Raw genomic sequence first — 20,328 nt, 5'->3', positions numbered from 1 at the left:
GGCGGCGGCGGGCGGGCGGCGGCGGCGTGGGCCGTGGGCCGTCAGGGCAGCCCTGAAGGGGCCCCCTCCCCACTCCGCTCGAGTAGAAGTGTGAGAGAGCCCAGCAGGACTCAGAGGGGAGAGTTGGAGGAAAAAAAAAGGCAGAAAAGGGAAAGAAAGAGGAAGAGAGAGAGAGAGTGAGAGGAGCCGCTGAGCCCACCCCGATGGCCGCGGACGAAGTTGCCGGAGGGGCGCGCAAAGCCACGAAAAGCAAACTTTTTGAGTTTCTGGTCCATGGGGTGGTGAGTGGGGGAAAGTTAGCGGGGGAGGGTGAGCGAGCTGGCTCGGGCTGAATGGAGGGATGATCGGGAGGGGCCGGGAGGGGGCTCCCGCTCTCCCACCCCTCCGGCAGGGGCGCCGCGGCCCCGCGGCCCAGCCCCGGGACTGTGCCGGCGCCCTGGCACTCGAACACGTCGTCAGGCGGCGGGCCGGGGATGGGTGCCCGGGCGGGGACGGGAGGCGTTTGCATGGGTCCTTGTCAGGGGCTGGGGGTGGGACTTGGGGACTGTCCCCCCCCCCCCAAGTGGGGGGGGGTCCCCTCCGTACCAGACGTGTTGTCTTCTGTTCTCTGCCTGGTGGGCCCAGGTGTTCCCCTGCCCTCCCCCCCGCGGTGGGGGTGGGGGACATGGCATCGGGTAGGCTGGGTTGTCTGCCCATCCGTTGGGACAGTGTCTCTCTGTGTCTCCGAGAGCAAGGAGCAGGTGACCCTGGAGGCACCGTGAGCGGGAAGCTCTCTAGCTGAACAACCTCTGCATCCTGGCAGGAGGGCTCTGGGGCTTTGCTGGTGGCCTCTGCCCACGGGGGTCAGAGAGAGACCCTCTCTAGGGACAGACCCCAAGTTAAGGGGTCTGAGGACCCCCTTGGCAGACTCAGCCACCAGAAGCTCATGTCCTTAATGCCTCAAAGGTGTGAAGGAAGGGCTGGAGTCAGGGATGTGAGGCCTAGAGACCAAAGGGGCGGGCCAGCACGGTCCTGCCACCAGCCGACTTGGAAGGCACACAGGGAACCTGAGGGAGCCCAGGGTGACCTGAGGGATGGGACCTCAGGCTGAGGCAGCAGGAGCCAGGTTGGGAGCCATGTGGAGGGCGGTGGAATGGGAGAGGCGGGGGCTGTAAGACTTGGGATGGCTACCGGGGTTGGGTTGGAGTTGGGTACAGAGGAGTCAGTCAGGTTGCCTATGGCCAAATTTGGTTGTGACCCGAAAGAAGGCACATTCTCAGTGAGGAGGGCCAGAGTCCCTAGGGTCTTGGCCCTTTGTTGGGTGGCCCTGGTAGCTAGTGCAGCCCTCTGGGGGCTCTGGAAGTTTCCCTCTCGGGGCCTCTTCAGCAGATCAGCAAGTATCGCTGGCCTTGAAGAATGGGAGAGCAGCTGATTGGGTGAAGGGGGTTTCGCTGGGGCCGCCTGTCCTCCAGTCCCAGAGATCCCTGGGGCAACTTCCCAGGGGGGCCTGTGTCTCTCAGCTGAGTGCCAGTCTAGTCTTGCTGCTTGGGGGAGACCCTTTAAAAAAGGCCCATCCAGGAGAGAGAGGGGATATACATGTGGATTTTTTTATTTGGCCAACTTAGAGCTTCAGTTCTTGGGTGGCTGTGAGTCCCTCCGCTGCGCTCCCTGTAGTTCATCTGTGCTGGTGGGGCTGGGCCTAGGCTCCATTCTGGGCCACCCACTCTGGAGATGTGAGTGACAGGGTCAGGTGGGGTGGGGGAGGCAGACACATGGACAGGCAGTTTTCACTGTGGGAGAGACGGACAGGGACAGCTGGCTGGCCGGGCGTTAGGGTTAGACACGGAGCAGGGCACGGCGCAGGGCAAGAGGGACAGAAGGGAGAGTTGGCAGTTAGAAGGAATTCACCCAGCTCGGGCCTAGGGCTCCTCCTTGTGCCTGGAGGCGGGGGGGTGGGGGGGGGCATCTGCACTCCAGGGGGCAAAGTGCGTGGCAAGTAGATGGTAACGGGCACAGGGGCCGCATCCCTAGTTCCCTCGTCTTCCTGCTCGCTTTGTCCCCATCACGCCCACCCGCCATTTGACAGCCCCTCTGGCCTTCCCCAATCCCTCTTCTGGAATCCGGACAAGTGGGATTTAAAAAGTCTGTAAAACACTTCACTTAATGAACTTGGATCTCATCTACATCCCATCTGAGGTGGCAGGGGAATACACCTGCCTCATCTTGCTCTCCGTGGCTTCCTTGGAGCCCTGACTCCTTCCTACCTCACTGGGGTAGGGGGAGAAGCAGAGGAGTTCTATAGGATGGAAACATCTCTGGGAATCCAGGCGGACAGGAAGGGGGAGATGGGTGTAAGAGGAAATGCCAGTGCCTTTGAGCTATCCAAGCCCTCTGGGCAGCCCACCTCCAGCCCAGCTGCCCCCTGTCCTCTCCTGGCAGGGTGTGACCTCACTGCCTCCGGTGGCCTCCAGCCTTCACCTTGGGAGCAAATTATGGGGGGTGGGGGTGGGGGTGGCTAAGCCTTCCAAGCCCCTGGGTGTGGAGGCTTGGAACCAGCCAAAGGGGGTGTGGGTTGGGGCTGAGGGGCCAAAAGCAGGGGCCCAGAGAGAAGAGCTGGCTTCGATGGGGAGGGAGGGCGAGCGCGAGGCAGGACAGCCCAGGGGGTGGACGGAGAAGCAGAGTGGAAAGGGGGGGGCCAGAGGTCCCAGCAGGGAGCCGGGCCTCGAACCCAGACGAGGCTGCGGAGAGCGAGCCGCCCCGGCCCCCCGCGGGAACCGGCAGTTCAGCGCCGCCTTTGCCGGGAGGAGCTGCGTGACCTTGGCTAGGTCGCTTTTCTCCTTGAGCCACGGTTGCCTCATCCGTCAAGTGGGGATGGAAGGACCCCCCTCGGTCTGTCTTGCAGAGGAGCGCGTGGATGTGAACATCCGCTGAGAAGGTTGAGAGGCGCCATTAATATTCATTTTCGCGGCACCTTCCGCAAATCCGAGGCTGGCGATGCCCGGTGCCGTTGCCTGGCTTCAGTTAGCTTCCTGCAGCGAGACGCAAAGCCCCCTCCGCCGAGCCGCGCGGTGGCGGCGCCCCTGCCCCTCCCACCCCTCGCTCACGCTGGCGGCATCAGGGTCACCGGCCGGGGGGCTCGGGGTGGGAGAGACGCGGCTCACCGCGCCTGGAACCGGGGCCCTGGTCCGAGCGGCGGGCGCCCGTTTCTGCTTCACCTCCGTCCCCACCCCACCCCCAGCGCCCCGGGATGCCGTCTGGAGCCCGGATGCCCCACCAGGGGGCGCCCATGGGCCCCCCGGGCTCCCCGTACATGGGCAGCCCCGCCGTGCGACCCGGCCTGGCCCCCGCGGGCATGGAGCCCGCCCGCAAGCGAGCAGCGCCCCCGCCCGGCCAGAGCCAGGCCCAGAGCCAGGGCCAGCCGGTGCCCACCGCCCCCGCGCGGAGCCGCAGGTGAGTGGGGCCCAGCGCGGAGGGGGCGGGCCACGGGACCCCAGGGACGGGGTGGGTGAGGCGCGAGACTGGAAGGAGCGAGGAAGAACGGGCAGCGAGGGACGGGCCGTCCTCGGTGGGATGCCCTCTGGGGGAGGTGGGCTGAGGGGGCACTGGTCTGGTTCCTTTGTGTGCCCACCGCAGGCGCGGAGGCCGCGGCCGTCGCGCCCTCGGCCGTGTCACCTGCTCGGTCCCTCTCTCCACCCCTCGTCCCCAGGTTCTGGGAGATGCTTCTGTCTCCGGGGTGGGGGTGGGGCTGGCGGCAGGACTGAGGGCTGAGCTTCAGGGACTGTGTTCCTCCAAGTGTGGCTGTCCAGGGCACCTTCCTCGGTCCCCTGGCTGGACTGTTTAAAAAGCCCCACTCCAGATATTCTGAACGCGACTCTCTGGCCAGGGGGGTGGAGCCTGGGGATTTGTCCTGTGGGTGGGTGGTCTTCCCACAGTCCTGCTCTCAGGTGATTCTTAGGGCCTCAGAGGCTAAAGAGGCGCCCCGATCCGTCGTCTGGACCAGGTCTGCCTCTTCATCGCCAGGGGCCAGCCCATTTCCCCGTCTGAGCCAGCTGGTGTCACCCCAAAAGCCCCTGCTGGTGTCTGGCAAGAGAGATGCCCCTCTGGGTTTCACTATTTAACCAAACACACATGCTTCCCTTTGCACACCAGATGGAGTCCTATAAAAGGAGTAATACGGATCTTACCTCATTATTAAATATTTTTTACACATCAAGGAAAATTCACCATTTATAGGAATCCCATGGTGAATTCTTTTGCAACGTGAATCACGCTCTTACACAGTACGCGCGTTCCTGGTTTGTCTTGTATGAACGGAGAATTTCACGTAGACCGTTTCTTCAAAACAAATCAGGCCTTTTGTGAAAGGTGCTTACCTGGCCTTAGAAGAGGTTTTTGGACAGGAGGAGGCAGTGATGAACCCCACGCAAGGGCAGTACGGAGCCGTCCTCCGGGCTGAGTTCTAATCTCAACTCGCCAAGGATTTCCTGGGGTGCTCTTGGGAATCAGAAGCAGCTAGCGGGTCAGGAAGAGTCCGTGTCCCCGCTGCCACCCCAGGTTCAGCCCGCAGTCGTGCCCCACAAGAGAGCACTCTCTCTCTCTGGATCCCTATGGGGCTGTTTCTGGAGCCTGTTGGCAGGTGATCCAAGGGCATGAGCACTCCCTGCCCGTCAAGCCCCTTCCAAGCCCAGGGTGCCAGGGGTACAGGTCCCCCCCCCCACCCCAGCTCAGCCTTCACCTCCTGTTTCAGGGATGCGGTAGCGCGTCGGGGGTCCCCTCCCTCCGAGCTCAGGCCACCTTGGACTGTGCACCCCTGCTTCACAGAAAGGGAAAGTCCTCAGAATCCCTCCTCCCTCTCCTCTGTCCTCCCCCTCTCTAGCTTTTCTCAAACACTTTTGCAGCTCCCCCACCCCCACCCCTCCTAAGTCTAGATTTCTCTGGCCTGCGGGGGTGTGGTGGGGTGGAAAGGGGCTCCCAGGCTAGAGAAGGGACGGGACCGCGTCTGCTCCCCGCAAGAGGACTTAGCGCCATGCCAGACCCACTGCCGTCGCCCCTTGGGCGGGCGGACAAGCGGGCTGTGGGAACCCCAGCTAGGCGGGTGGAGATGTCGGGATAATTTAGCAGGTGGCCTCGTTACTCCCAGATCTGTCGCCATGGTAACCTGGTTTTTTCTTTAAAAAATGTACAGTGCCAAGAGGAGGAAGATGGCTGACAAAATCCTCCCTCAAAGGGTGAGTGCCTTTCACAGCAGCCCCCAGCCCACCCCCCGCCCTTTGCTGCTCTGCCTCCTCTCCCCCCACCGCCCCCCTCCCCACCCTGGGCTGCTTCCCCTCCCCCCTCAGGAGCAGAGCTGCAGCGGCCCAGTCACTTCCACTGTTTGTTTAAAAAGCTCATTAAGAAGTGGGGCTCCCTGGCCAGAGGGAGGGGGTGGGGCGGAGGGAAGGGGCGGAGCCATGGGGGGAGGGGGGGCAGCGTCCTGGGCCCCGGGGCGCAGTGGACTGAATTCCAGCGGGTCCGCGGACATAAAGGTGTGGGACAAAGAGGGCACAAGAGCTAGGGGACCAAAGGCTGGCAGAGGAGTGGAGGGAGCGGAAGCATCAGAAGTGAACCCAAGCCAAGCTAGGTGTGGGGGGTTATGGTTGAGACGCCAGGTGGAGTGACAAGGTGAGGCACCAGGGCAGAGGCAAGCAGCCACGTCCTCTGTCCCAAGGACCCCAGGGTCCTAGCCACTTTGCAGACACCCAAGGAAGGCCCAGAGGCCATGTGACAAGGGAAAGGATGAGGAGGTGAGGCCCTAGTGGCTGGGCCCCGTGGCCGCTCTGGCCTCCCCTAGTGAAGAAATGCAGGGACCTCTCTAGAGGGAGAAGCCGTTTTTTATGCTTAGATGTCCAGGTCCTTTCTGCTGGATGTGCAGTCCCGGGGAGAAGTCCCCGTTTGCACTCTCAAAGTTCCGTGCCCTGAGCCTGGCCAGCTCTCCTCGACGCTCTTTGCTCTTCGTACCGCGTGACAAGCACGGTCAGCCTCCAAGGTTGGCTGAGCCCCTCGCTCCTTCTCTTCCAGATCCGGGAGCTGGTCCCCGAGTCCCAGGCTTATATGGACCTCCTGGCATTTGAGAGGAAACTAGATCAAACCATCATGCGGAAGCGGGTGGACATCCAAGAGGCTCTGAAGAGGCCGATGAAGGTGTCTTGATTTGGGGGCAGGAAGAGGGCTTTAGGCCCTGTTGTAAGAACGGAGAGCGGGACTGCCCCGGGAGTGGGAACCCGCGGCGTTTGCTCTGTACTACACTCTTTATTTCTACAGCAAAAGCGGAAGCTGCGTCTTTATATCTCCAATACTTTTAACCCTGCGAAGCCCGATGCTGAAGATTCCGATGGCAGCATCGCCTCCTGGGAGCTGCGGGTGGAGGGGAAGCTCCTGGATGACGTACGTCCTGGCCCAGGTCTCTCCAGGTGTCCTGGGGTGGGTATGGGGCCGAGCTGAGGACAGAACGAGCTGTGGGCACTATGGGTTAGGGAGTCAGCCCTGGCCAGGGGTGGGTGGCCTAAAGAGCCATTCTGGGGGCAGAGGCCTGCTTCTAACCATGCCACCCTACCCGACCAGCCCCACCCGCTCCCAACGCATCCTGCCCCCACAGTCCCTGTCCTGCCCCCACGGTCCCTGTTCCTCTCCCACAGCCCAGCAAGCAGAAGCGGAAGTTCTCTTCCTTCTTCAAGAGTTTGGTCATTGAGCTGGACAAAGACCTTTATGGCCCTGACAACCACCTAGTTGAGGTAAGACCCAGACCTCTTTTGCCCTGGAACTGCCACCTTTCCACAGACAACGGTCTCACCGGCCGCACAGATGTGGGCCAGGGACCACCCTGGGACCCCTGGCCCCCCCAGCCCAGACGGGCCTCAGAGGTGACCCAGCTCTCCCCCCTCTCCCCGCCTCCGCCCCGGGCAGTGGCACCGCACACCCACGACCCAGGAGACGGACGGCTTCCAGGTGAAGAGGCCGGGGGACCTGAGCGTACGATGCACGCTGCTTCTCATGCTGGACTACCAGGTCTCTGCCCCCACCCCTACCCCCCCTGCCATGAGGCCCTCGGGCCCCCCACGCCCTTTGTCTTCGGAGCGTTCCCTGGGAGACCCCGTTCTCTTCCTTGCCTCACCTTCTCCAGAAACATCCTTCCTAGGGCCCAATCACCACGTCCCCGCCGGCCCCAGGCTGCCTGGCCTTGAGCTCTTTCCACTCCCTCTCTCTCATTTAATTTTCACGGCCATCTTTTCTCAGCCTCCCCAATTCAAACTGGATCCCCGCTTGGCCCGGCTGCTGGGGTTGCACACACAGAGCCGCTCCGCCATCGTGCAGGCCCTGTGGCAGTATGTGAAAACCAACAGGCTGCAGGACTCACATGACAAGGAATACATCAATGGGGACAAGTATTTCCAGCAGGTACCCTCTCTCCTGACCGCAGGGGTGTGGGGAGCAGGCAGAGGCACCAGTAGGGGAAGTGCCTTTACTAAGGCAACGCCCGCACACACTTGTAGATTTAACCAAGCCAGGAACGTTAAGAGGCCAACAGTTTGGGGAACGTGATGGTCTTGGCACTTGGAGTTAGGGGCCCTGGGCTCTAGTCCCGGATCCAGGCTCTACCAAAGCAGAGATTATTGTTAATAATACTTTTTGAATAAACACAGCAGATAAACTCGAGGAGCAAAGTAACAGTTGGTGTTTATTGAGCACTCGCCATGTGCCAGGCATGCTCGCGGGCACTTAACGTGGATCACATTTGGTCCTCACAGCCGCCCTGGCAGACAGGTACCATGACCATACCCGCTTTAGAGATGAAGACACCGAGGCCCCCGAATTTAGGGGACGGGCTCAAGGTTGCACTGTTAATGGGAAGAGGCAGGATTTGCACCACGGCCCCCGGCCCAGGGCCCATGCTTCCGACCACTGCACGGCCCCCACCCACCTCTGTGTCCGCACTCCACCCCCAGACACCTTAGTCCCGGCCCCAGGAGAGGAGTTAGACTGGCTCATGGCGTCGCCTTCCCAGAATGGAAGGCTCTAGGACTGTAGTTCTGCTCTTTTCAAGCAGACGAGAGTGGTGTCTCTCTCTCTCTCCCTCTCTCTCCTACTTCAGATTTTTGATTGCCCCCGGCTGAAGTTTTCTGAGATTCCCCAGCGCCTCACAGCTCTGCTGTTGCCCCCTGACCCAATTGTCATCAACCACGTCATCAGGTGAGGCCCCAGCTTGCTCCTCAGCCCAGGGAGTCATTGCCGTCCTGCCCTCCCTCTCCCCACCCCCACCCCCCACCAGTCTGCCCCTGGGGCCCCTGGCCTCTGTGGCAGCAGCACGGACACCAAGGCCTGGACTTCCCTGGCAGCGTGGACCCGTCGGACCAGAAGAAGACGGCGTGCTATGACATTGATGTGGAGGTGGAGGAGCCCCTGAAGGGACAGATGAGCAGCTTCCTTCTGTCCACGGCCAACCAGCAGGAGATCAGCGCTCTGGACAGTAAGGTGGGGCCCGAGCCCAGAGCTGGAGTGGGACATTAACCCGGAAATGACAAAATACAGACAACAGACGAGAGCATAGGCCCATGGAGAGATGGGGGGGGGGGGCACGTGGCCCTCCCCTCGCTACTCGGAGCTCTGCCCATCCCCCATTCTCTGGGGCTGCAGAGGCGTCAGGGACCTGAGGGACTGTCCTTCAAAGGGACGCAGCAAATCCCCCCCCTTCCCGCCTCCCCCACAACCCCATGGCCAGGTGAAAGCGTCTGTCTTTCTACCTGCAGATCCATGAGACGATTGAGTCCATAAACCAGCTCAAGATCCAGAGGGACTTCATGCTAAGCTTCTCCAGAGACCCCAAAGGCTACATCCAAGACCTGCTCCGCTCCCAGAGCCGGGACCTCAAGGTGAAGGGGACTCAGGGAGCACTGGATGGAAGACAAGCATATTGGGAAGACAATAAATGTTGTCACACGCGGGCCGGAGGGGGTCCGGGCTCAGGGCTGACCCCGTCGCTTCCTCCCAGGTGATGACGGACGTGGCAGGCAACCCTGAGGAGGAGCGCCGGGCTGAGTTTTACCACCAGCCCTGGTCCCAGGAAGCCGTCAGCCGCTATTTCTACTGCAAGGTGTGGAGGGGCCCGTGTCCCTCAGGCCGCCCCCTCTCACTGCAAGAGAAGTCCCGCTTCTCAGCCACTTCTACCAACCCCCTCACCACAGAGGAGCCCTCCCTGCTCCCAGAGGCTCTTCCAGGGTGGCTGGGTGGCTGGGACTGTCCTGTCACTCACCAGCAACAGCGTAACCCGCCAGTACTCTTATTTCTCTAAAGATCCAGCAGCGCCGGCAGGAGCTCGAGCAGTCGCTGGTCGTGCGCACCACCTAGGAGCCCCTGCGGAGGAGCACCAGGAGCACCGCAGAGGGCCTCTGGGCCGGGTCTGCCCCGCCCCCGGGCTCTGCCATCGCCCCTCTGACGCCTTCCGGGTGAGGCAGGGGAATGATTAAAGCTCATGCATCTGAGAGCAGCCTCGTGTGTCATTGGCAACCGGGGAGGAAGGACGAGGGGGAAGGCGGCGGGTCCCTCTGGGAAGCCTCCCCACCCCCTCCCTCAGATTCTCCTCCTGACTCCATTTCCCCTAGACCTAAAAACAGTTTGGCAGAAGACACTTTTAATAACGTTTTCTTATTAAAAAAAAAAAAAAATACAGCAACAAGCTCTCCATCTGTCCGTCCATCTTGCCTTGCCCTTCCCGGGGCTGCGGCAGAGAGGGGAACTCCACGGAGGGGCCGGGCCCGGGGCGCGCTAGGTGCTGTTGGCCTGCTCCTGCTCGAACAGAGCCATGGCGAGCTGGGCGCGGCCCCCCAGCCCCTCCAGGTTGCTGAGGCGGCAGCGGTGATAGAGCTCCTCGCTGAGCCGGGGGCTGCAGTCTCGCAGGGAGAACTTCTGCACCAGCCCTGGCTCCACGGCCCGGAAGAGGTGGAGCCCTGAGAACCGGAGGAAAACATCCATCACCTCCAGCCCCTCCAGGGCTTCCTCCTCTTCCTGGCCTGCCAGTTCCCCGGCCAGGCGGGCTCGGGCCGCCAGGTAGTCGGCGTTGTAGAAGCAACCCTCCGCGGAAGCCTGCCGGTCAAACCTGCCTCCTACGGGAGCCCCCCGGGAAGGGTCGGCACCGGGAGGGGACGGGGGGTCGGGGCCAGCCCCCGGGGGCCCCGCGGGAGATCTCTGTGGTGCCAGGGCAGGGTTGAACTCCTGGAAATGCACTGGGAAGAAGGCCTGCCAGCCGGAGATAGCATTCATGCGGCAGCGGTTGAGGACTTCGGGCCCCGGCCTGGTCCACACGGTGGTGAGGAAGAAAAGCGTGTCCACGGGGTGCTTCTTAGAGACCACGTCCATGAGCCGCACCTGGGAAGGGGCCTCCGCGCGCACGGCGAGCCAGGCCAGCCTCGTCCCGGGGTGCCGCCGCTCTAACTCGGCCGCCGCGGCCTTCACCCCGAGAAATGGGTCCGGGGCCCCCCGGCCACCGTCCCGAGGTCCGTAGACCAGCAACAGGGTGAGCAGCGCGTGCTCTCGCGGCTCCAGAACACTGGCTGCAAAGGCCTCGAGGAAAGCGAGGGCGGCGGCGGCTTCGGCCACCGGGAGTGGCAGCACCAGCTGCACGCGGGTGGCCTCGGTGACGTAGGGCATGGGCAGGATTTCCACCCGGCTCAGGGGCCGCAGCAGGCTGACCCTGCGGGCCAGGGCCCGCCGGTGCCCGCGCTGCGTCACGGCCTCCAGCAGCAGGTCCAGGGTGTACTCCATGCCCCGCGCCGGGTCGAAGCGCCGGTACCCGTTGAGCAGCCGCTGCTTCTGGAAGCGCAGGCGGGGCTGATAGCGCCGATTCAGCTGCTCCAGGGCCGTCTCCACGGCGTCACCCACGTCCGCCCTGCTCGCCCCCTGCAGCGGGCACTTGGGGGACCCATCTGCGCAGGAGAAGGTATGCTGCTCCGTGAAGTAGTCCCAGCCCAGCACCTCAAATCGAGAGTGTGGGGTGAAAGGGGCCGGGAGCCCGATGGGCCAGCTCAGCCCTGCCTCGCCCTCGGGGGTCAGCACGGTCAGGTTCTGGATCTGAGCCTAGGGTGGGAGGGATGCACAGTTAGTGCCCTCTAGGTCGTCAGAACCCAGCCAGGTTCCAGCGTCCTGGCTTTGGAGCTCTGTCCTGACTCTGTCAACACTTAGTGAGGTGCCCCCTTGGCTAACCGCTCAATTCCTCGTTCTTTCCGTCCTTGTCTGTGAAACGCAGAAAGCATAGGGATCATAACGCACCTTACACAGCTGCTGTGAGAAGGAAGCGGTGGGAAATGTGCTTTTGCAGAGATCAAAGCTCGCAGCCTTTCTCTCCAGGCCCAGAGTACGTCCTCTTCGTAATGGAACCTTGGCTTTCACCTGTATGCCACCTCTGACACCCCCCACTCCCCACGATCAACTGGAGGGTTCTTCCACATCTACCCTTGGGCTTTTGAAGGACAGTGCTAGAGATTTAGGGCTTCCTGGGCTTCCGCTCCTCCGGTGGAGAGGCACAACTGGAGAGAAGCTGAAGTGATCGTGTCTAAGTGCTATACTGAGCCCTGCTCCTCATAGTTCGCCTGCAAACACTTTTAACCACATCCAAGTCGAACCAGGGGCTTATCTCACGAGTGACCTGGGTCCCCGAGGGTCCCTTCTCCTTGGAGTTGTTTCACGCTTCCACCCCGCCAGCCTCCCCTCTCACTCAGCTGCCCGCTCACTGTGACCCTGGACGTCTGAAGCCCCCCCTGACCTCCAGCCGTGGGCCCGGGCTCACCTGCAGTTGCTCTATTTCGCTGTACGCCCGCTCCAGCTCCAGAGCGCTGAAGCGTTTATGGAGCCTGTACATGAGGGTTCCCTCGGAGACAGGGTGCACTGCGAAGGCACTCAGGAAAGCCGAGCTCCCCTCCTTCTCAGGGTCCCTATTTTTGGCCAGCTCAAAGGAACGATACTGCTGCCCCTAAAGGGACCAATCAGACCAATCAGTGCCACACACGGAGGGCTGCCCGTCCCAACCACGCTTAACCGAACTCAGCATTCATGCTTTTTACCGCCGCCATCACGACGGAGGAGAGCAGGAGCTCATTCCGGTGTTCCCTGAAACTTGGCCTTAGTCTTGCTACTGGATTCGGGAAAAAAGAATGTTAGGTAGGCAATTAAAGAAGGACCCCACTGCTTCCAGGGAACGAAAGGCATGAGCCAGCAAGGACTCCCACTACTCTGGTTTACTGTACTCCCCGTGACAGTGGCCATCTCTAGGACATTCCCAGATCGTTTACGATTGTGCATGTGTCAGAGGAGGGGGCGAAGGGCGGGGGGGGGGGGCGAAGGGCGGGGGGGGGGGCGATGGGAGGAGCTGGTGAGCAGGGGCACCTTTCTACCTTGCTCGGAGGGTCCCCGGCAAGATGCCACCTTTGATGGCCCCGGGGTTCTAGCCAGGGTCGGCGGCTAGGAAGGACAAAACCCCAAGGTGCTGCTGGGAAGGAGCCAGCCGCAGCCACCCCGGAGACCAATCGCTCAGCCACTACCAACTGTCAGGGGCCAAGATTGACTCGAAAGGGCTGTCACCTGGTGCTGCGAGACACAGCCGATGCCTAGAGAGTCGATGAGGCAGCGGCCGAGCCACTCATCGGGACGGGCACTGAGAATGTCTCCTCGGCAGCCATCCAGATGTGGCCGCAATCGGAGCAGGAGACTCCGTGACAACAGGTAGCCAAAGCCCCCATGGCAGTACCGAGCCTGCTCGCCGGCGCCGATAAACTCCTCCGCTCGGCCCAAGTACAGGTCTTGGTTGATGCTGAGGTGGCCAGCAAGGGCTGCCAGGCGGGGGGCCTGGACATACGTGTCATCCTGCATGATGAAGAACCAGTCGTAGTCGGCCCCAAAGTGTGTGTGAAGGTGGCGCAGGGTCTCTGACATGAGCCAGGCCGGCCGTTCGTCCCCGTGAGATACCACCTGCATGCCCGCAGGAGTCCGGGCCCCCCGCTGCCCCGTGAAGTACAATAATCGAGGGAAGTGGTGGGCCACCGTGCGGTTGACGGCCACGGCCAGAGTGGACAGGGTGGCCCGGGAAGTCAGGACAGCCACCAGCAACCGCTCCCGAGAGCCCAGCTCCGTCTGGATGTACCGAGTCCTGCGGAGGGACCAGCATGCCAGGGGTCAACTCCTTATATCTTTAGGAGCCCAGTCTGCCCAGCATACACATCCCTCTAGTAATGAGTGGGTTGGGGTTGAGAAAAGAGGAGAGAGACACCTCCTCGCTAACATTAATGAGCTACTACAGTGAGCGTCCGCTGACACTGGAATTCATTTGGGGACGGGTCTAAGGATGGATTAGATGGCTAGACGTGACTCCTGCCCCGTTTAAAACACATCCAACACTAACTTAACACCAATGAGTGAGACCTTCTTAGACCTGAGAAGGGAAAAATAGAAACAAATCATGACGGGTAATAAGGCAAACAATTGCTCTGGGAGCCTAACAGTGATTAACCAGCGAAGGCAGAGACAAGGACTTAGAGCAGCGCTCAAGTGGGGTCTGGGGGCTACGTACACACATAGCTCTCACCTGAGCACCTTCTTGTAGGGCTTGTTGGGATCCCTGTAGTAAGGGACAATCCGGGGTTTGAAGTCTTCATCACTTTGGTCGAGTCCAGTTCTGGAGTCTGGATTATGTGGCACTCCTGGTTCCCCCACGGCCTCTACACAGGGATCTTCTCCCTCACCCTGGATCCAGGAAACCCGCAAGAGGCTCAGGCTGCACCCCAGAGACAGCCCGAGGATGAGGGGCAGCGCTGGTCGCAGCAGAGCCAACAGGGAACTCAGGCGCATGGTGGCAGGCCCTGCCACGTGCATGCCCCGGAGGGGACCGCCTCAAGGATCAATCAGTAGGTTGATGGGTGTCGGGCCAGTAGTAGGCCTATGGTTTTATCCAGGAAGCCTGGGGTCAATGAGGTCAACGACACAGCAAGGTTGCCAGGCCTGCTGCCAGGCCCAGCATCCCCAGGAAGCATATGCCTGGGCTTCAGTCCTCAAGGTGCCGGATTTAACCCTTCGTCTAAATGGCAGTAAGTATTAGAGTCGATTTCACCCACTAATGTGCTTATGGTCTGTCTTCCAGAATGACGAGGAAACAAAACTCAATCCTGCCAAATCTAACCCAGAAAGAAGGACTACGTGCATCTGTAGACTGGATCTAAGTGGAGACAGCAGAAGCGAGTAAAGAAGGGGCTGGGGCCAAGGGCATGCTCCATCAAAATAACAGCCCCAACTCCAACAGCCTGCGTCGGTAGGCCTTTGTCAAAGGGCCGCTGGCTGGGGGCACGTTGCTCACTCAATGTACCAAAGGGGGTGCCGACTAGCTATTGAAGGCGAGCCCAAGGGAAGGGTTAAGGGCCTCTCCCTACCCTACTCCTGAGTGTTACGGAAACACACAGCTAGAGGAACCCCTCCTCCCAGTTGGGAGTGGTCAGGAGCCACTGGCATGGTGCACAGTTCTGCCCACCCAAGTGAGGTGGACAGATACGGTGAATCAGCACCGAGAGCCTCTCAGAGGAGCACAATGGCTGATGGAGCCATTTTGCAGGGCATCCTTCTCTGAATCCCAGCTGCTGAGAGGCTGGTGCTGCCCACCTTCCTCTGTGAAGAGACGACGAGCAAATGACGGTGACTCTGGCTGTGTAAGAGCAATTCGATGTCTGGTTTTACCAGGGCCCCAGGGCCCCAAGCCAAACCAAAGTGGGGAGACGAGAAGCTAGAGACAACACACGGCTCCTGCAAAAGCAAACGGAGGCTCGGCTGGCTTGGGAAGTGACCTCTGCCAAGGACCAGACCCCCTGCTCTATCTGCTTCTCAGCGATCAGAGACCAGCTCCAGCCCTGGAAAGAAGGCCCAAAGCGAGTTTTAGCTGTTAGTCTCCAAACAGAAATAAAACCGGCTGCGTCACGGAACTGTCGAGGAGGGGCTGGGGGACTCGGCTGGGTTTGTTCCGGCGGAGGCAATGCAGGTTCGCGGCTGGGACCGGAGGGCAAAGACCCCGTTACCAGGCCCGTCGGCGGGGCAAAGGCCCTGCCTGCGCCAGCGGACGGAGAGCAGGCACACCCCGAGGCCCGCCGGGGGAGGCCCTGCAGCAGGGCGGGGGGGGGAGGCGGCGGACCGGTAAAGGCGGCCCAGGTGTGGTCCACGCGGCCAGGACCGTCCTGGGGGGAGCAGGGACGAGGGCGCGGGAGTGGGACCTGCTCCTGTCCTCGGAAGCGGCGCCCTGTGGCCCCCTCAGGGGGAAGGGCGGGGAAGGGGGAACAAACCCCAGTGCCCAACCGAGGCGCCGGCTCCGCCGCTGCAGCCGCTGCCACCTCACAGCCCGGCCCGCGCCTTCCTCTTCCGCTCGCCGTCAGTCCCGGTCTCTATGGTGACCGCATCCGGTCGCTCGCTCCGCCTCCGCCGTCTCGGTGGTCTCCCCGCCCCACTCCTCGCAGTGCGCAGCCGCGGTGCGGGTGACGTGTCCGCCCGGCCAGGCACCCGCCCCCAAGAGCGAGCGTGCGTTCCACGGACGCCGATACGAGTGGCCTGGAAGGTGCCCCACGTCTTCAACCTCCACTGTTACCTGCCTGGGGGGAAAAATGCCCTCCTCCTCCTCCATGGGCGCGCCCCTGCCTCCTCCTCGACTTCTCTCCGTTATTACAGAAATGTTTGTTGTCTGCCTACTAAGTTGCAGGCCGTCGTTGTAAGTACGGAGTGAACCAGCGGTGGAGAGGTGGGCGTGGTCCCTGCCCTCAGGGAGCTGAGAGTTGAGGGAGACAGGCAGGAAACACACACTGTCGTACCGAAAATAGGCGCTTCGGTAGAAATCTCAACCTGGCACAGGTACCATTGCAGAAAGTAGAGCCCAGTGGAAAAGCCTGACAAAAGGAATTAAATTAGACTGGGAGTTCGGGAACGCTGAGATCCAAAGAGTCAGTGTGTTACCCAGACAAAAAGTGGAGAGTTTTCTGGGCAAAGAGCAGAGCACACAGGCGCTGAAAGACGAAAGCTAGTACCGTAGAGAAGAACTGGGGAGGCCAGCGCCAGGGGAGGCCGGAGGGCAGGCAAGGCCTTCAAAGGACCACCGCGGGTTCCCAACCAGGATGGAACATTCCTAATAGGCAATTTGCAGGTGGACGGGGACAATCTTGTCATATGGTTTGGCGGGGGGGGGGGGGGGGGGGAGCCAAGAATGCTAGGTATCCCAGGGGCACCTGGGTGGCTCAGTTGGTTGAGTCTCCGACTTGGGCTCAGGTCATGATCTCAGGGCTCGTGAGTTCGAGCCCCACATGGGGCTCTGTGCTGACAGCTCAGAGCTTGGAGTCTGCTTCAGATTCTGTGTCTTCCTCTCTCTCTGCCCCTCCCCTGCTGACTCTCTTTCTCAAAAATAAAAACTTTAAAAATTAAAAAAAAAAAAGAGTGCTAGATATGCTGAACGTTGTAGGACAGTGTCATGCATGATTCATCTGTCCCACACAGCTTTCAAATGTCCTTCTAAAGATTCATGTAAGTGAAAAAAAAAAGTTATAATTAATCCTTGAGCCTGTGTTTTATATATAGGAACAAAGTGATTTTGCAGGGTTGTAACGTGCTGAATTTTCAAGCAATGTAACTATCACGTAAATAGAAGCTAGAACTTTGTTTCATTCAGGAATTTACTAAGCGTTACTATTTTGGAGGGGCGCCTGGGTGGTTCAGTTCCTTAAGCATCCGACTTCAGCTCAGGTCCTGAGCTCCAGGCTGGTCAGTTTGAGCTCCGCGTTGGGCTCTGTGCTGACAGCTCAGAGCCTGGAGCCTGCCTCCGATTCTGTGTCTCCCTCTCTCTGCCCCTGCCCCCCCCTTTCAAAAATAAATAAAGCATTAAAAAATATTTTTAAAAAGTTACAGTTTTGGAGAACTATATCACAGTAACATCACTCATGGTGTTCTGTCTGCATTTGTACTGTCACATTCAAGGTGATCCTATGTACAGGTACAAATATATGACTATGTTTTCTAGCATACTGAAATAACAATTATTGGAAAGGATTTCCTTTTCTTTCTTCCGTTATGGTGAAGCACCTGGGCGGCTCAGTCAGTTTAGCGTCGGACTCTTGGTTTCGGCTCAGGTCATGATCTCTGTTTATGGGTTCGAACCCCTCATCAGGCTCTGTGCTGACAGTGAGCAGCCTGCTTGAGATGCTCTCTCCCCCTCTGTCTCTCTGTCCCTCCCCCACACACACTCTCTCTCTTTCCCTTCCTCTCAACATAAATAAATAAAAACTTTTTTAAAAAAGTTTGCTATTAAAAGGCAACATTGGGGCTGGTAGAGTTAAGGACCACCATTCTAGGAAATACATAAGATAGGAGTTACCAGCATTTGTTATCCTTTACTGTTTTGAGTTTTCTCCTCAATTAGTCTGCAATTTGATCTCCCCTGAACAACTGACACTTAATAGATGGTAAGTGAATGATTTGTTAGAATAGACTCTGGGAAGCAGAGTAGGGATGCTCACCTTGAAGCTGGAAGATACAGATTCCAGACCAGTGTTGTCCAACGGAAATATAATGTGAACCATATATGTATTTTTAAATTTTCTAGCAGTCACATTTTTTAAAAAAGCAAAAAGAAGTGACATTAATTTTAATAATATATATTGTTAAATAGATCAAAATATTATTTCAACCTGTAATCAGTATAACAAATTGAGATATTTTACATTTGTTTTCACATGCAATCTTTCTGGTTTTATTTTTAATTCCAGTATAACTAACATTTATTGTTATATGAGTCTCAGGTGTGCAAAATAGTGATTTAACAATTGTATACATTACTCAGTACTCATTATAAGTGTACTCTTAATCTCCATCACCTATTTCACTCACCCCTCTCCCCTCTGAATACCATCAGTTTGTTCTCTGTAGTTGAGTCTGTTTTTTGTTTGTCTCTTTTTTTTCTTTGATCATTTGTTTCTCAAATTCCACACAAGTGAAATCATGTGCTATGCTGTGTCTTTCTCTGACTTACTTGCTTCAGTTAACATTATACCCTCTAGCTCCATCCATGTTGTTGCAAATGGCAAGATTTCATTCTTTTAATTTTTTTTAATGTTTATTTATTTTTGAGACAGAGACAGACAGAGTGTAAATGGGGGAGGGTCAGAGAGAGGGAGACACAGAATTGGAAGCAGGCTCCAGGCTCTGAGCTGTCAGCACAGAGCCCGACGCGGGGCTCGCACTCACAAACCGTGAGATCATGACCTGAGCCGAAGTCGGAGGCTCAACCGACTGAACCACCCAGGCGCCCCAAGATTTCATTCTTTTTATGGCTGGGTAATATTCCACTGTGTGTGTGTGTGTGTGTGTGTGTGTGTGTGTGTGTGTGTGTACGTATCACATTTTCTTTAGCCATCCATTTATCAGTGGGTACTTGGCATTGCTTCCATAACTTGGCTATTGTAAATAATGTTGCAGTAAACATAGAGGTGCATGTATCTTTTCAAATTAGGGTTTTCATTTTCCTTAGGTAAATACTCAATAGTGCAATTATTAAATAATATGGTAATTCTATTTTTAATATTTTGAGGAACCTCCTTACTGTTTTCCAGAGTGGCTGCACCAGTTTGCATTGCCATCAACAGTGCATGAGGATCCCTTTTTCTCCACATCCTCACCAACATTTGTTGTTTTTTATCCTTTTGATTTTAGGCATTCTGATAAATGGGAGGTGATATCGCATTGTGGTTTTGATTTGAATTTCCCTGATGATTAGCGATGTTAAACATCTTTTCATGTGTCCACTAGCCATTTTCTTTGCGAAAATATCTGCTCATGTCTTCTGCCCATTTTTAAAATTGGATTTGGGGTTTTTTTGGTGTTGAGTTTTGTAAGTTCTTCATATATTTTGGATACTAACCCCTTATTGGATATATCATTTACAAATATCTTCTCTCATTCGGTGGGTTGTCTTTTGTTTTGTTTATGGTTTCCTTTGCTGTGCAGAATCTTTCTTTTTTGGTATAGTCTCAATTGTTTAGTTTTGCTTTTTGTTTCTCTTGCTGAAAGAGACCTATCTAGAGAAATGTTTCTATGGCTAATGTCAAAGAGATTATTGCCTATGTTTTCTTCTAGGAATTTTATGGTTTCAGGTCTTACATTTAGGTCTTTAACCCATTTTGAGTTTATTTTTGTGTATAGTTTAAGAAAGTGGTCCTTCTCCTCCCCCTCCTCCTCCTCTTTTTTTTTTTAATTTTTTTTTCAACGTTTTTATTTATTTTTGGGACAGAGAGAAACAGAGCATGAACGGGGGAGGGGCAGAGAGAGAAGGAGACACAGAATCGGAAACAGGCTCCAGGCTCCGAGCCATCAGCCCAGAGCCCGACGCGGGGCTCGAACTCCCGGACCGCGAGATCGTGACCCGGCTGAAGTCGGACGCTTAGCCGACTGCGCCACCCAGGCGCCCCTTCCTCCTCCTTTTTTTATGTAGCTTTCCACTTTTCCCAACACCATTTGTTGGAGACGGTCTTTTCCCCACTGCATATCCTTGTCTCCTTTGTATCCACGCATGCTCTTTGAAATTAATGATCATTTTACACTTAGAGAACATCTCAATTCGGACTAGTCACATTTCAAGTGCTCCATAGCTACATGTGGCTACTGTCTAACACATTGAACAACATAGTTCCAGACCCTTCTCAGTTACTAAGTTTCTAGGTAGTTCTGGATGAGATATTTCCTTCGTTGGGTCTCAGTTTCTTCATAGTTTATTTTTCAATTTTTTTAAGCAGGCTCTACACCCAGTATGGAGTTGGAACTCATGACCTCAGGATCAAGAGTTGCACATTCCATAAATAGAGCCAGCACGTACCCCTGTTTCTTCGTATTTTAGAGAGTCTGACCAAATGTTTTTGCTTCCAGCACTGACCTTCTGTGATATTTCATACTTGGCAGTTCTTCTTTTCTCCTCTCTACCCACATCTCTCTCTGACTCTCCCTCCCATTTTCCCAATTTCCCCCCACCCATCCCCAGGTCTGTTCCCTGAAAGAGATCCAGCCCTTCCATGGGAATGGCAGAACTCCTCCTAGGTGGCCAATAATTTTTCTAAACCACTCTTGCTGTGCCGGGGGAGACTCTGCCCAGCAACTGTTGATAATGGGAAATCATGGATGTGATTGGTTGCTATGCAGGTGGCTTCAGAGAAGTAGCTAGTTTGTCTCTCTCTGGCCAGCCCAAGCCATTTTACAAAGCTGAATTTCTGGGACCAGAAGATTCCAGCCTTAAATCCTGGTACTGTCTCCTACCAGCAGTATTGT

At 57.4% G+C, this 20,328-nt stretch overlaps 2 protein-coding genes across 2 annotated transcripts; one reads left to right on the top strand and one right to left on the bottom strand.

Annotated features, from left to right (window-relative positions):
* Window positions 1–203: 203 nt before the first annotated feature.
* SMARCD3 (SWI/SNF related, matrix associated, actin dependent regulator of chromatin, subfamily d, member 3) lies at window positions 204–9,557 on the top strand. The gene is made up of 13 exons (XM_047095505.1): window positions 204–281; window positions 3,218–3,429; window positions 5,165–5,207; window positions 6,037–6,159; window positions 6,280–6,402; window positions 6,654–6,749; window positions 6,922–7,023; window positions 7,252–7,413; window positions 8,108–8,205; window positions 8,352–8,487; window positions 8,763–8,885; window positions 9,005–9,106; window positions 9,307–9,557. The coding sequence occupies exons 1-13, from the start codon at window positions 204–206 to the stop codon at window positions 9,358–9,360; spliced, it is 1,452 nt and encodes a 483-aa protein (XP_046951461.1). The 3' UTR covers window positions 9,361–9,557.
* Window positions 9,558–9,621: 64 nt separating this feature from the next.
* CHPF2 (chondroitin polymerizing factor 2) lies at window positions 9,622–15,378 on the bottom strand. Its single transcript, XM_047095504.1, has 4 exons — window positions 13,586–15,378; window positions 12,586–13,150; window positions 11,795–11,977; window positions 9,622–11,085 (listed from the first exon to the last, which is right to left on the bottom strand). Exons 1-4 carry the CDS (start codon window positions 13,870–13,872, stop codon window positions 9,778–9,780), a joined length of 2,343 nt encoding a protein of 780 aa, XP_046951460.1. The 5' UTR covers window positions 13,873–15,378; the 3' UTR covers window positions 9,622–9,777.
* Between the last annotated feature and the right edge of the window lie 4,950 nt (window positions 15,379–20,328).

The sequence above is a fragment of the Lynx rufus genome, unplaced genomic scaffold (genome assembly GCF_022079265.1).
Source record: "Lynx rufus isolate CCGP_SWC_20201006 ecotype Redwood Valley unplaced genomic scaffold, mLynRuf1.p SCAF_4, whole genome shotgun sequence".
Classification (NCBI taxonomy): domain Eukaryota; kingdom Metazoa; phylum Chordata; class Mammalia; order Carnivora; family Felidae; genus Lynx; species Lynx rufus.
Note: the sequence above shows the minus strand (reverse complement) of the source record. Positions and strands in the feature narration are given on the sequence as shown.

What these genes read in the sequence shown, in the direction of transcription:
- SMARCD3 (XM_047095505.1), top strand. Translation starts at nt 204, where the DNA reads ATGGCCGCGGACGAAGTTGCCGGAGGGGCGCGCAAAGCCACGAAAAGC. An exon ending in AGTTTCTGGTCCATGGGGTG is followed by an intron (nt 282 to 3,217) that starts GTGAGTGGGGGA and finishes CCCCACCCCCAG; the next exon opens with CGCCCCGGGATGCCGTCTGG. An exon ending in ACAAAATCCTCCCTCAAAGG is followed by an intron (nt 5,208 to 6,036) that starts GTGAGTGCCTTT and finishes CTTCTCTTCCAG; the next exon opens with ATCCGGGAGCTGGTCCCCGA.
- CHPF2 (XM_047095504.1), bottom strand. Translation starts at nt 13,872, where the DNA reads ATGCACGTGGCAGGGCCTGCCACCATGCGCCTGAGTTCCCTGTTGGCT. An exon ending in GCTGTGTCTCGCAGCACCAG is followed by an intron (nt 11,978 to 12,585) that starts GTGACAGCCCTT and finishes TGGTCCCTTTAG; the next exon opens with GGGCAGCAGTATCGTTCCTT. An exon ending in GCGAAATAGAGCAACTGCAG is followed by an intron (nt 11,086 to 11,794) that starts GTGAGCCCGGGC and finishes CTCCCACCCTAG; the next exon opens with GCTCAGATCCAGAACCTGAC.